The sequence below is a fragment of the Phodopus roborovskii genome, unplaced genomic scaffold (assembly GCF_943737965.1).
Source record: "Phodopus roborovskii unplaced genomic scaffold, PHOROB, whole genome shotgun sequence".
Lineage (NCBI taxonomy): Eukaryota > Metazoa > Chordata > Mammalia > Rodentia > Cricetidae > Phodopus > Phodopus roborovskii.
This window is the reverse complement of record NW_026125052.1, coordinates 34,374,707-34,388,527: the sequence shown is the minus strand read 5'-3', so window position 1 is coordinate 34,388,527 and position 13,821 is coordinate 34,374,707. Positions and strand designations below refer to the sequence as shown.

At 46.9% G+C, this 13,821-nt stretch overlaps 1 protein-coding gene across 1 annotated transcript in view; it reads left to right on the top strand.

Moving 5' to 3' along the window:
* The first annotated feature begins 234 nt into the window (after positions 1-234).
* Positions 235-13,821, top strand: part of Ccdc57 (coiled-coil domain containing 57) — a 97,419-nt gene continuing 83,832 nt past the window's right edge. Inside the window, exons 1-3 of the mRNA XM_051182441.1 lie at positions 235-428; positions 4,081-4,495; positions 6,316-6,424. Of these exons, the coding sequence (XP_051038398.1) occupies positions 4,089-4,495; positions 6,316-6,424 (516 nt within the window). The 5' untranslated portion in view covers positions 235-428; positions 4,081-4,088. The remainder of the gene's footprint in view (positions 429-4,080; positions 4,496-6,315; positions 6,425-13,821) is intronic.

Here is a 13,821-nt window from a genome sequence, read left to right as displayed (position 1 = left end):
CCTGCGGCGCCTCCTGTGTAAGATGAAGTTAGCACCCTGGGAACCCTCAGGCCACCCGGGGGTGGGGAACACAGAGCGCCACAGGTGCGGGGCCCTTGCTCACTGGCTTTTGCTCTACGCAAAGAGTGCCACAGGTCGCCAAACCCCATTCGTCTCTCTCCCTTCAATACCAGCGTGGACCATGCGGGGGTCGGAACTATGTGTTGGGGTTCCTGTTTCTGCACGGAGGGACCGGAGCGCCGCTCAGAGTGCACCCGGACCCAGGCCGCGGACTCCAGTCGCTATGGTAACGTGGCCCGCGCTGTAGGTGAGGCGGGCGAGTGCTGGAGCTCGGAATGCAGGAGACCCCAGAGCGGACTAGAGCGGTTCTTGGGCGCGCGCAGGGAGGCAAAGCGGACTTCGCTGGGTCCTGCCAGGTGGCGCACGCGGTGAGTGGCATGGCTGTCCCATCAGGTTCCGGCTCTCCAAAGGCCACGGGCGACCATGGAGGGGCGGCGGCCGGTAGCAGCACTGGGTGCAGGGTTCACTCAAATTAGCACTAACCGCAGAGTTTTCAATGCTCTGCAGCCTGGAACAGCGCCTCAGTCCCTCTTTGACTTCCTAAGTCCGTTACTTTGTAGATTGCATCTCATCCCGGGCTGGCCTGATATTTAACATGATTCGAGTTGCTAGTTTTTAGCATTCTGCCCTCGTGCCTACCAGAAGACAGAGGTAGGTGTCTGTCAAATGGCTGTCAGAAAGTTACTATTTTTCTGCTGGGCATTGTGGCCCATGCCTTTAATCCCAGCATTTGGGACACAGAGGCAGGCAGATCTCTGAGTTCTAAGCCAGTCTGGTCTGCATAGTTCCAGGACAGCCATGCTAAGTAAAAACCCTGTCTCAAAAAAACCTAACTAAAATAAAGTTAGGTTACTATTTTACCGTTGTAAGTAATAAATACCTTTTGGGGAGGGCGCTTGACTGTGTAAAAACCATATTTTCAGTTACTAATTTTAACATACATCAGTGAAAACTTCATGATTTTTTTCATTTAATTTTACATTTTATTCTTTCGTTTGTTTGTTTGGTTGGTTTCTCTGTGTAGCTTTGGCTGCCCTGAAAGTCACTCTGCAGACCAGGCTGGGCTCGAACTCACAGATCTGCTTGCCTCTGCTTCCTGGGTCCTGGTTTTAAAGGAGTGCACCACCACCATCCAGCCATTCTGCTTCCTGGGTCCTGGTTTTAAAGGAGTGCACCACCACCATCCAGCCATGCTTTATTCTTGCTATGTTGGGTGGAGAAAAAGAATCACAAAGTTATTCCGAATCAAACCATTCAGACCTTTCAGCCTAAACTGGGATCCAGTTTCCAAAGGTCTTTATTTAGAACCAGGATCAGAGTAGGTTTCAACCATTGCTCTGGCATCTGCGCCTCTCCCAGATGTATTCTCCAGGGCTCCTGTCTGGGTACAGGCCAGTCCTCCATGAAGGTATCAGGTGAAGGAGACTCAGCAGCTCCAAGGGATTGGGGATGGCACAGGCCTGGGGCTTGTCATGAAGAGATGGAGATCATTGATGTCCCCACAGGTCAGACCTCAAAGGTCACTGTCCTTCCACCTACATCCCGGATTCCTTTATGAAACTCCTCCAGGAGCATCAGGCAGGAATTTACTCTTTGGCTTCAGGGATAGTCCAATATAAGCCCATTGTCTTAGTCACTGTTCTGTTGCGGTGAAGAGACACCAACCATGACCAAAGCAACTCTTATAAAAGAAAGCATGTAAGGGAAAAGGGCCACCCTGAGCAGAGCCAAAAGGAAACACACTTTGGCCCTGCAACTACAACCAAAGAAATGCACCCTGAGGCCTGAAACCAGTGTCAAAGAAACACACTTTGTCCCTAGAATCTGAGCCAGTGAAAGAAATACACCCTAGTCCTAAATTTAGAGCCAAAAGGCTAACAAGGACCAGTGAAAGAAACACACTTTAGCCCTGAAACCAGAGCCAAATCTGACCCTGACCCTGAGCAGAAAAGCAACCAACCCCTGAGCACTTAGTGTGACCCAAAGCCCCTGGTAGATACTGCCTAGTCCATTACAGAGCACCTGCCCCCAGACCCTGTTGTAGGTGACTTGAAACTTATGGGAAGGCCTGCCACAAAGCTGTGCCCATTGTCCAATGGAACGCCCATTATTTCCTGTGAAATGAACTCTTGTTTCTTTAGTCCTGATGATTTGGACTATAATTTAAATTTTTATATATTTATTTTTATGTCTGTGTGTGTGCTTGTGGAACCGGGGGCCTGTGGACTCCAGAGGAAGGCATCAGAGCCCCTGCCTGGAACTGGAGTTACAGATGCTTGTGAGCTGCCATGTGGGTGCTGGGAAAGGAACCAGGATCTCTGCAAGAGCATCCACTGAGCCATCTCTTCAGCCCGACTATAACTAATTTTTGTTATCAGTAATTTCATGAATGAACTTTTCTAAATAGTATTCTTGCTTGTACAACTCTGAAGTTGATATAAACACATGAAACAACACACCCTAACACACGTGAACTCACCTACATTTCATCACACACAACACACACACACACCTTGCTATAATATAATTACATATCACACACACATACTCATACACTACAGACAACACATAGCATGCCACACCCTCCGCACATACACTGTGGCCTCCCCTTCAGGCACACACAGAGCATAACACAAAAGCAAACCCCTGTGGCCCTCCTGGCCCTGTTACTGAGCTTTATGTCTGTGCTTGCTTGCTCACTGTTGGCTTGAGTAGAGGTGAGGCAACATCATTGTCACTGTGGGCTCTCTTTCAATGTGTTGGCTTCTTCTTTGTAAATATACATAGGGCGAGTGATTCGAGGTGTCCGGGGACAGTGTGTTTCTTCTTTCTAAAGAAGACCGACTCGCAGAGAGTCAGACCCCCGCCTTCTTTGGGGTAACTGCCGGATGCCTCCGTGTAGGAGGATGACAGGCAGACATCATCACCTCAAAAAGGTGACAAGAGCTTCTGTGCCTCCCCTTGGGCGCGCACACACACACAGCACTGTCGGCCTTATGTGCCTCCCTGGGAGAAGCCCCAAGATAAATGGCTTTGTGTACAGAGAGGAACCCCTTCCTGGCTCTTCCAGTGGGCTTGTGGCCACTGTGGTCTCCGCCCTGTGGGGCCAGTCCCTAAGCCCCCAGTAAGAGGTTTTTAAAGACTTACTAGAGATTTGAAAAAGTAGTTTTATAATGTTATAATATTTTTTAAAGATTTAAGACTTTATCCAGGTACAGTGGCAAATACTTATTACCCCTGATATTCAGGATGCTAAATCAGAGGATTGGGAGTTCAAGGCCAGCCTGGGCAACTTAGCAAGACTCCATCTCAAAAAACATTGGAATAGTAAATTGTATTTTGTTTTCATTCATTTATTTATTTATTTATTTTGAGACCGGGTTTCTCCATTTAGCTTTGGAGCCTGTCCTGGAACTAACTCTTGTAGACCAGACTGATTTGAACTCACAGAGATCGCCTGCCTCTGCCTCGAAAGTGCTGGAATTAAAGGTGTGCGCCACCACTGCCCGGTTCTAATTTTTATAACCTTTATCTCTTATTTCTGTTATTTACAGAAGTATCAGTCCATGATAGCTTGGAAATAAAAGAAAAAAGGAAGTTATCGTGAGGTAAATCTTCCAGAAGGCTGAGTCCTGGCTACAGGGTAGACTGGTGGAAAGAAGCAGGTGCCGGCTTCAGTCCTAGTTTGGCTACTTAGCTGCCTCGATTTTCTAACATGCAAATGGAGTAAGAGCCACACGAAGCTGTTTGAAAGAACATAGCTCTTGGAGATGTCCAAATCGTGATTCTCATCTTCCCTTCCTCTGCTGTCCCTGGATTTACAGGCCCCGGTTCTCCTGCTGTAGAATGAGGTTCACCTAACGAGGGTGAACCCTGGAGATCTTGGGCTTGGGGCTGCCCCTTGGCTCTGAGCCTCCCTGACTTCAGGGCGACCGTGTGTGCGAGGCCTGAGGTGGGCACCGGGGAAGGAAGTATGGAGTCCCTAGCGGTGTGCTACTTGTTGCCTTCTCTTCATTGCAGCTGCCACCATGCTGCCACCGTGCTCAGAGCGGGAACTGGGTGAGCTGCTGGCTCGAAAGGAGGAGGAATGGCGAGCCCTGCAGGCGCACCATGCCCATCTGCAAGAGACAGCTCTACAGACCACTCGGAAACATCTGGAGGAGACACAAGGGAAGCTGAGGCGCTTGCAGGAGGACTTTGTCTACAACCTTCAGGTGCTGGAGGAGCGGGACCGTGAGCTGGAGCGCTATGATGCTGAATTCACCCAAGCCCGTAGGCGGGAGGAGGCCCAGCAAGCAGAGGTCAGTGAGCTCAAGATAGAGGTGGCCAAGCTGAAGCAGGCACTCACCAGAGAGGCCAGGCGCGTGGAAGAGTTGCAGCATCAGCACCAGCTAAGGTTGCAAGAGCATCACTTGGAGCTGGAGCGTGTCCACAGGTGAGCATCACAGATATCAAGGTCCGGGATCCTTCTAACAGGCTGGGAGTCACCCACTTCAACTGTATCCCTGGGCTTATTCAGTAAAATGAAATGTCCCTGTGATCCATGAAGCAGTTTTCCAGGCTTATGTGTGGAACAAATGAGATACTTGGAATATAATTTTTGAGCTACTATTTTAAAAATAGTTTACCCCTACAGATTATTTTTTCTAGTGCCCAGTGAGTGATGCATATGTTTCACTGGGCTCTTAGTGATATTATGATCTTTTCTTTAGCTCTCAGCCCAAGATTTCTTTGTTTTGGTTTGGTTTGGTTAGTTTTGGTTTGGTTTTAGTTTTTCGAGACACGGTTTCTCTGTATTGCTTTGGAGCCTGTCCTGGAACTCACTCTGCAGACCAGGCTGGCCTCAAACTCACAGAGATCCGCCTGCCTCTGCCTCCCGAGTGCTGGGACTAAAGGCATGTGCCACCGATGACCGACTGATTTTTTGTTTGTTTGTTTGTTTTTTTAGACAAGATCTCACTGTATAGTCCTGGCTGTCCTGGAACTCACTCTGTAGACCAGGCTGGCCACAAACTCACAGAGCTCCTCCTGCCTCTGCCTCCAGGGTGCTGGGATTGAAGGTGTGCGCCACTACCACCCCAGCATGTCAGATGTTATCTGCTGACATTCTTAGCTTTAGAGTTGGGTGGGAGCTACTGGTCTGCAGAGCTTTAGCAATAAATTCCACAAGTTTCACCCAGTGTTCCCAGAGTTGTTGTGTCAGACATAGAGGTCTGTAGTAAATGTCCTGCAGCACCTTTGATCCACAACCAGGAAGTGCTGGTCAGCACTGGATCTGGAGTACGTCACAGAGATCTGCTCACAGCTTAAAGCTGCTCTGTCGTTTTGTGACTCTTTCGCCTTTTCCCTTTCTGTCCAAACCTGAGACCTTTCAGCCGTGTGCAGGTCCTTTGTCAGTCCCTGCTCTTTTCTCCTGTCCTGAAACCCCAAGGGCATAATAAATATCAGTTGCCCTCAGGACACTCCATCTGTTATAGTTCATTTTCTCTCTGTTCAATCATATAATGTCTAATGTCTGTATCAAGTTCACAAGTTCCCCCCTTTGTGAAATTATTGTGATGTCATGCCCAGAATGTGAGCCTTTTCTTTAGGTTATTGCATTTTAAAAATCTTTTTTGTTGTTGTTGTTGTTTTGAGATAGGGCCTCAATCTGTAGATCAGGCTGACCATGAACTTACAAAGATCTGCCTGCCTCTGCCTTCCAGGTGCTGGGATCCTGATTAAAGGCACTGGGGGTGGTGACGAGTAGTTATTGTACTTTTTAGTTATCAAGTTTCTGTTGATTGTTTCTTGTATATTTCTTTGCTGAGAGTTTTCTTTTTTTAATTTGTTTTTCTAAATGTTGGCCTTGTTTGATGATGAGCTCTCTCTCCCCTTCCCCCCAGGGTCACCCTATGAAGTCCCTGGCTGTCCTGGAATTCACTATGTAGACCAGGTTGGCCTTGAACTCAGAGATCTGCCTGATGCTTCCTCCTGAGTGCTGGGACTAAAGGTGTGCATCACCATACCTGGCCCCTTTCCTGGTTCTTGTTAGTCCATCAATCTGGGGTTCTATGTTGTGTTCCCTCCTGCACAGCTGGTCACTCTGCTTAGGGGTAGCAGGCAGGTTCAGGGCAAGCAGAAGTTCTCCTTCTTGGAGGCCTGTTATACAGACCCCTGCAAAAGTCATGTACCAACTCCCTGCAGTGTGTACATTCAGTGTATACGTATGTATACATGTGCGCACTCAGTGAGGCTGCCTGTCTAATTGCACAGCGACAAGAAGAATGAAATAGACCGCCAGCAGGAGCAGTATGAGAACCTCAAGTGGGAGCTGGAGAGAAAACTGAGGCAACTCGATGGCGAACTTGCTCTTCAAAGACAGGTAGAGCTTCACTGGGGGTTGGTTCTTCCTTAGGGGCATTGCCAGCTAGTTTGAAATGTAGATGGTGAGGGGTGTATTTTCCCAGGAGAAGTGGAATCATTGGACTGCCACTCTGGGGTGTGTTGGATACTGTGAGACATGTGTGTCTAAATCTTCCCAGGAAGTCATGGCCAGCCAGGAGTCTCCAGGGGAAGGGAGATGTGTAAACACACAGAAGCACCTCTACTGTGTGAATTGACCTTTGAGGTCTCCAAGGCCACCCCACAATCCACCGTGTAGGCTGGAGAACCTGGAACTTGGTTATATCTGAACCCAAAGGCCCAAGGCACTGGAGCCCCACCCTGTAAGGGCAGGAGAAGATGAAGTCAGGACTCAGGCAGACAGGGAAGAGCATTCTTGTTCTTTCGGGTTCATCAGATTGGCTGACAGCACCCGCACTGGGAGACTGAGTCCTCTCACTCAGTCCTCTGATTCAGATGTTCACCTTGTTTGGAAAATTGTTCAGGAATAATTGTTTACCAACCAGCCAGAAGCTTTTAGGCCAGCAAAGTTGACCCATAAAGCTAACCATCACAAATCTCCCTTGTCAGCCTAGTCCCATTGCCTGTCTCCCCATTACTATAAAGCACATTTAACTTCCAAGTAAAGACATTAAGAAGGTTGTCCTTCCACTGAACGTGGGACAACAGTTATGAATATAACAACAAATTCACTATTCTTTCCAAGTATGGAAGGAAACAAATGTTTATCTGTTTTCAAGATAAGGCTTTGCAGTCAAGTGAGAGGGAGAGGCAGGCAGATCTGTGAGTTTGAGGCCAGCCTGGTCTATAGGGCCACACAAAGAAACCCAATCTCAAGAAAAAGAAAGAGGGGGAGAGAGAGAAGCCTTTCTCTATAGTTCATCCTTGCCTCAAACTTACAATTCTAATTCTTCCTCAACCTTCCCAATTGCCTGCACCACCTTGTCCAGCTAAAATTTTAATTAATGCTCATTCTTCTGATATCCATAACTTTAGTGCTTTAATCTAGATTTGGTAATACATAGTCAATCAGTATTATGTTACATGAAAAAAACAAGAGTAGAAGAAAAAAGAAAAATAAGATGCTTGCATCATACATGTATGTATATATGCACACACATATTTTTGTTTTGTCTTTTGAGAGACAGAGTTTCTTTGTGTAGCTTTGTAGACCAGGCACTCTGTAGACCAGGCTGGCCTTGTACTCCCAGAGATCCACCTGCCTCTGCATCCTGAGCACTGGGACTAAAGGTGTGCGCCACCACCGCCAACACCACCTGGCTTGCAACTAATGCTCTTACTCACTAAGCCTTCTCTGAAGGTCAGGGTGACTTCTTTCAACACTTCTGTTAATTCAGAAAACAAAGGGCAAATTAGGAAACTGGATGCAACATTTGAAAAACTCAAAAAATTTTTCAGTTAAATTGTTAGAAAACCTTAAAGATAGCTTACTTTAAGAGAGAGAGAGAGAGAGAGAGAGAGAGAGAGAGAGAGAGAGAGAGAGAGAGAGGGAGAGAGAGGGAATTTTTATATAGACCCTAACAGCTGCTGCCACTGCAGAGATTTCCATCTCATCCTCCAGGTGAGAAAGGGCCTGCTAGAGGCAGTGGCAGGTAAAGGCCAGGAAGAGGAAGAGGAGGTAAAAGTGGTGGTTTTAGAGGGAGAAGAGGAAGTAGTGGCTTCTAAGGACGGGGACATTAGAAGTAACAATTGACAGACTTCTGCTTTAGCTGTGTGATTTGCTTCTTCCATGATTGGAAATCTGTGTCTTGAGCAACCTTGACGATGTCATTCTGACAGTGGAACTGTAATATCACTGACATGCAAAAATAAATGGAGAGCGGGGTGGTGGCCCACGCCTCTTATCCCAGCCTTCAGGAGGCAGAGGCAGGCGAATCTCTGTGAATAGTGAGTAGAGGCCAGCCTGGTCTACAGAGCTAGTTTCAGGACAGACAGTGAGACCTTGTTTCAAAAAACTAAAACCAAACAAAAAAACAAAACAAGAGGTGAACAACAGTAAATTTTGCTCTAAGAGAGCATGAATAAACATTTTCGTTTGGTTGGTGGGTTTTGTTTGTTTTTTGAGACAGAGTTTCTCAGTTCAGTTCTGGCTGTCTGGGAACTCACTTTGTAGACCAGGTTGGCCTCAGATTTACTGATTTCTGCCTGCCTCTGCCTCCTGAATGCTGGGATTAAAGATGTGGGCTACCACCTCCTTGTGGTGATATCTTGCTTGTACAAATAAAGCTTGTCTGAAGATCAAAGAATGGAACTTGCCATTAGCTAGCCATAGAGGACTTGGAGATATACAGACCCCCTGGCTAAACTTTCGGCATTTTATACAGAGCCTGACAGTCTGTAAGTGCTTAGAAAATGGACATATATTTTCACTGGCAATATATTTGAATTTTTAAAATAAAATCTTATTCCTTATTTTTTAAAGGAAATTAATACTTATGTTCTACCATGTCTGGCTTTACTGGCCATAATCACAGAACATGGTAATACTGAGAGATGTCCTAGGGGTCTTCCTAACCTCCATGGTGGCATAACCATCCAGTACTCCCTCGTCTGGCTCATAAACCTCAGTCAACACTACAGCTCCTTTCGTCACCTTTTGACCTAGGGACTAGAGTGACCCAAAGTGGCAGACAGTGTCTGAACTGGTCCAGTGGAACCATTGTAGTATTCCTGGTAGAAGAATTTCCTTCTCTGAAATCAAGACTTCTAGAACAGAAGAGTATACCATCCTGGGGACAGGAGGCAAATCTTTTGCTAGAGGTGATAGTGAGTAATACTATTCTTAATTCTACCTCTCAATCCCTGGACCCATGACTTGTTGAATTCCAATTCAGAACAGATTCAGCCTTCTGGACAAAACCCTCATTTCAGCCCAGAAACTTAAAGCCACCTAACTGGTCTATATATTAATCTTCAAAAGGCCATTTCACTGTTCAGTTAAGCCAGCTGCTCATGATCATGAGGATGAGACTGTGGGAAGACCCGTTAACCAAGCACTTGTTTGGCTATGAAGCGAGTCCTAGGTCAGAAGCAATGCTCCGTGGGTACCATTCCCATGGGTGAGGTATTCTGTGATCCATAAATTATAGCACTGACAGAAGCATTACATGCAGGGAAAGGAAATCCATAGTCAAATACGTGTCTGTTCTAATAAGGGTATCACCACACCCCTTCCTTGATGGCAGGGAATCAGTGCGATCAGCCTGCCAGCAGGTCTCAGGGCTGCACAGGCTGGTCATCAAGGGGATGGCGCTACGGTGGGGCTCAGTGTTGGTTTTGCTGCTGGGAGACTGGGCACTCCGCAGTAGCCACAGCCAGCTTAGGCTTGCTAGGTGAGAAGTCCATGTTGCTGTTGCTGAGGCCATGCATAACCTCCATCCCTGCCACTATGGCCATGTTGTTCATGAATCCGTTGGGCAATTATAGGGGTCGCTGAAGAAAGAGGGTGAGAAGAAAGGTGGAGGTTGATTACCGTCTACAGCACGGGTCATCTTGTCTACCTCACTACCTCACTCCTCTGCTGAGGTCACCTTTTGGTGAGGGTTTACATGGGACATAAAGATCTTAACACCCTTTGCCCATTTGGAGAGCTTTGTCCACACACTTCCTCGGTTGTCTTTTTAACCGTAGCCCTTCCAAGGGAGCCATCCATCCAGACAAAACATTGGCTACGGCACATGAATCAATATATAATTGCATACTTGCCTATTTTTATTTCTCTCATACAATATGTATAATTGGGTTCACTGATCAAAGTTCTGCCTTTGAGGAGGCACTGCTGTCCTTCAGGAATGTTCTGGGGGGAGGGCAGCATGTGTTGCTGTTATTCACTCTCAGGTGTAGCTAAGTCTTACCTTCCTCCAGGCCAAGGGTGCAGGCTGCAGAGAGGAGGCCCAAGAGTAGGAGCCTTTGTAATTTACTGTGATCTTGGGTCTGCTTAAGTCCAGTCCTGTAGATACCAGTTTGCTTTGATGGTATATTGCAGCAAATGGCAAACTATAGTTTAGTGGGTCACATGATGAACCAGCTGCAGTCACATGGTTAATTGAGGGCTTATGGCCAAAAGTTTAGTTTTTACCGAGACCCAATGGCTGACCAAGAGTTTCCTCACAAAAAGGAAATAGGAGTCAGGCTTAGTGGTGCACATCTTTAATCCCAGCCGGGGTAGGTGAGTCTCTGCAAGTCCCAGGCCAGCTAGGGCTCTTTGAGGTGAGTGGTGCACACGCCTTTAATCTCAGCACTTGAGCCCTTGGGAGGCACAGACAGACAGACACCTCTCTGAGTTTGAGGCCAGCCTGGTCTTCATAGTGAGTTCCAGGGAAGGCAGAGCTATATAGTGAAATCCTGTCTGGAAAAAAACAACCAACCAAACAAAAACTAAACTAAATAAATAAAGAAGGAGCAAGGTTTGTCCCTTTTTTGGACAGTTTTGGGGATGTAGTCCAGTGCCTTGTGCACATGCTAAGCAGTTGAACTGCATCCCCAGCCTAAAGACACTAGTTGTCTGTAGATGATGTTGAAGTTTCACTCCAAAATCTACAAGGCTCCAAACAGCATCTATGACTGACACCTCAGGTACCATGGGGTCTGATGGATTATGTGGCCCAAGGGACAGAGCAGGGAGCACAGAAGCCTTGACCCCTTGGAGAGCCTTCTCATATTTTAGGTCCCATTCAAAACTGGCAGCTGCCAGGTATAGTAGTACACGTCTTTAATCCCAGCATTCAGGAGGCAGAGGCAAGAAGATCTCTGTGAGTTCCAGGCCAGCCAGGGATACACAGCAGACAGAATCTCAAAAAACAAAAACAAAACAAAAAAACAAAAAACCCAGCAACAACCACAAAAAAACAAAACCAAGAGGACCAATAAAGAGGAAACACCTGAAGACCTTTTTGAAGGTCTTACACCTTACACCACTCACCATGTAACAAGTGAAGAATGTGTTACCACCAAAGTCGGAAGAGTCCCATCAGGTCTCCTGTTCCCTTCTTGGCCGTGGAAGGTTCCAGAGCAGCAACTTGGGTTTCAGAGCTAGGAGGCCCCTGAATTTTAGTCAGTTCTGCTTCTCAACCTCTGACAAGCAAATATGTTACCAATAAGTGTGGATGCGGCCCCTGATTCACCAAGTCTAGCAACATAGTGTCATCCGTGGGTTTGATGGCTCATCCGGGTGGTTGACCTGAGTACCTGGGTAGAGGGAACCCTGAGAATTGCTTTCATCAGATTGGCCTATGGCATGTCTGTGGGACATTTGCCGATTGCTAATTGGTGTAGGAGGGCCCAGCTCACTGTAGGCAGTGCAGTGCCAACCCTGGGCAGGTGGTCCTGGCTTATAGAAGAAAGGTAGCTGAATAAGCCAGGGGAAGCAAGCCAGTAAGCGGCTGCCCTCCATGGCCTCTCATCACTGTCACCACCACCTGCGGCCCAAAGTGTTTGTGACCAGGTATTTCAACACAGTAACAGAGTAGCAAGCTAGAACTGTAACAGATCAGTGGGAGTCCCCGGAGAGTGGCCAAACTGTGAGCTAAACCATAGCATGGGATCTGGGAGCCAATGAAAGCCTCAGGTAGGATAGTGCAGGTATATTTCACCTTACCAGCCGAAACAAGGCTACTACTAGTCCTTAGGGACACAGAATGGGCATTTATCAGATTAGTAGCTGTGTCCAAGTATAAGAAGAAACATTTCCTTAAGCCGACCACCTCTGGTATAGCTCTGGTTAAGCTTGCTGGCCTTGGGGCTGGAGAGATGGCTCACCAGTAGAGCACTGACTGCTCTTCTAGAGGTTCTGAGTTCAATTCCCAGCAACCACCTGTGGTGTAGCATTCTGGTTAAGCTTGTTTACAATAACCAGCTGTCATTGTCCAAGTTCCACCTGTCTAATGCACCTATCTAATGCAAGGAATTAATGGAAGTATCATGGATTCTACCACCTGCTTTAAAGTCCTGGAGATGTTCCTCCTTAGGCCTCCATAGTCAGTGTATGGATGTGGTGTATGCAGGGAAACACATAAAATAAAAATAAATATTTTTAAAGTATAAGTATATATATAAGTAGAAGCCAGGCTGTGGTGGTACAGCCTTTAATCCCAGCACCCTGGAGGCAGAAGCAGGTGGATCTCTGTGAGTTCAAGGACAGCCTGCTCTACACAAAGACACTGTTTCAAAAAACCAAAACCAACCAAACAAAAAGAACCCAAAAGTATATACAGGTAGAGTCCATTTATTCTTTGACCCTTATAAGTGATTGCCTAGGAGTAGCCAGTGTGAGTGTGAGTGTGTGTGTGTGTGTGTGTGTGTGTGATAGAGGTGGGGGGAGAGAGAGAAGGTCTCACTGTGTACCTTGACTGGCCTGGAACTCACTGTGTAGACCAGGCTTGACTTGAACTTACAGAAATCTGCATGCCTCTCTCCTGGGTGCTGGGATTAAAGGCGTGTGCCACCATGCCCAGCTTTATTTTTTTATTTTTTTATTTTTTTACTTATTTTGAGATTTCCCTGTGTATTCCTGGCTGTCCTGGAACTGGCTTTGTAGACCAGGCTGTCTTGAAACTCAGAATCTGCCTGTCTCTGCCACCTGAGTACTGGGATTATAGGTGTGCAATAGCACACCTAAAGTGTGGTAAACAAGAACCTGGGAAATGATAGGCTGATGGATGTTTATTCGGGGAGAAATCACTTACACCAGAAATAGATGACCACCAGCTGCAGGTTCCTGTCCCAAGGATGCCTCTGGATGCTCTCTGTCTCCAACCAGGGAGTAAGAGAGCGAGCTGGGGTCTGGGACCCCAGACCTAGTCCCCCCAGGTCATGCCCACACCTGTTCTGATGCCCCAGTGGGCATGGTCAGTGCAACAGGTGCAGGCGGGGTGGACATCTGATATCTGACTGTTTTGTCTGTCTTTGTGAGTGATTATGAACTGTAATGAAGCCATTAGAAGTAGAAATCATAGCATTATTAGATTTTTAATTGTATTAAAGATCTCACTCCAAAGCCAATTAAGAAACGTTATCCTTAAAAGTCTGTTCTTCTCCGGGCAGTGGTGCTGCACGATTTTAATCCCAGCACTTGGGAGTCAGAGGCAGGCGGATCTCTATGCGTTTGAGGTTTGTGTGGTCTACATAGCAATTCCAGGCAAGCCAGAGCTATAGAGGAAAATCCTGTCTCAAAAGACAAAAATTCTGTTCCTCTAGAATTCACCAGTATCAAGTCTCTTTTCTTTTTTCTTTTTCTTAAGATTTATTTATTATGCTGAGTGGTGGTGGCGGCGGCGGCGCACGCCATTAATCCCAACACTGGGGAGGCAGAGGCAGGTAGATCTCTGTAAGTTTGAACCAGCCTGGTTACAGAGTTAG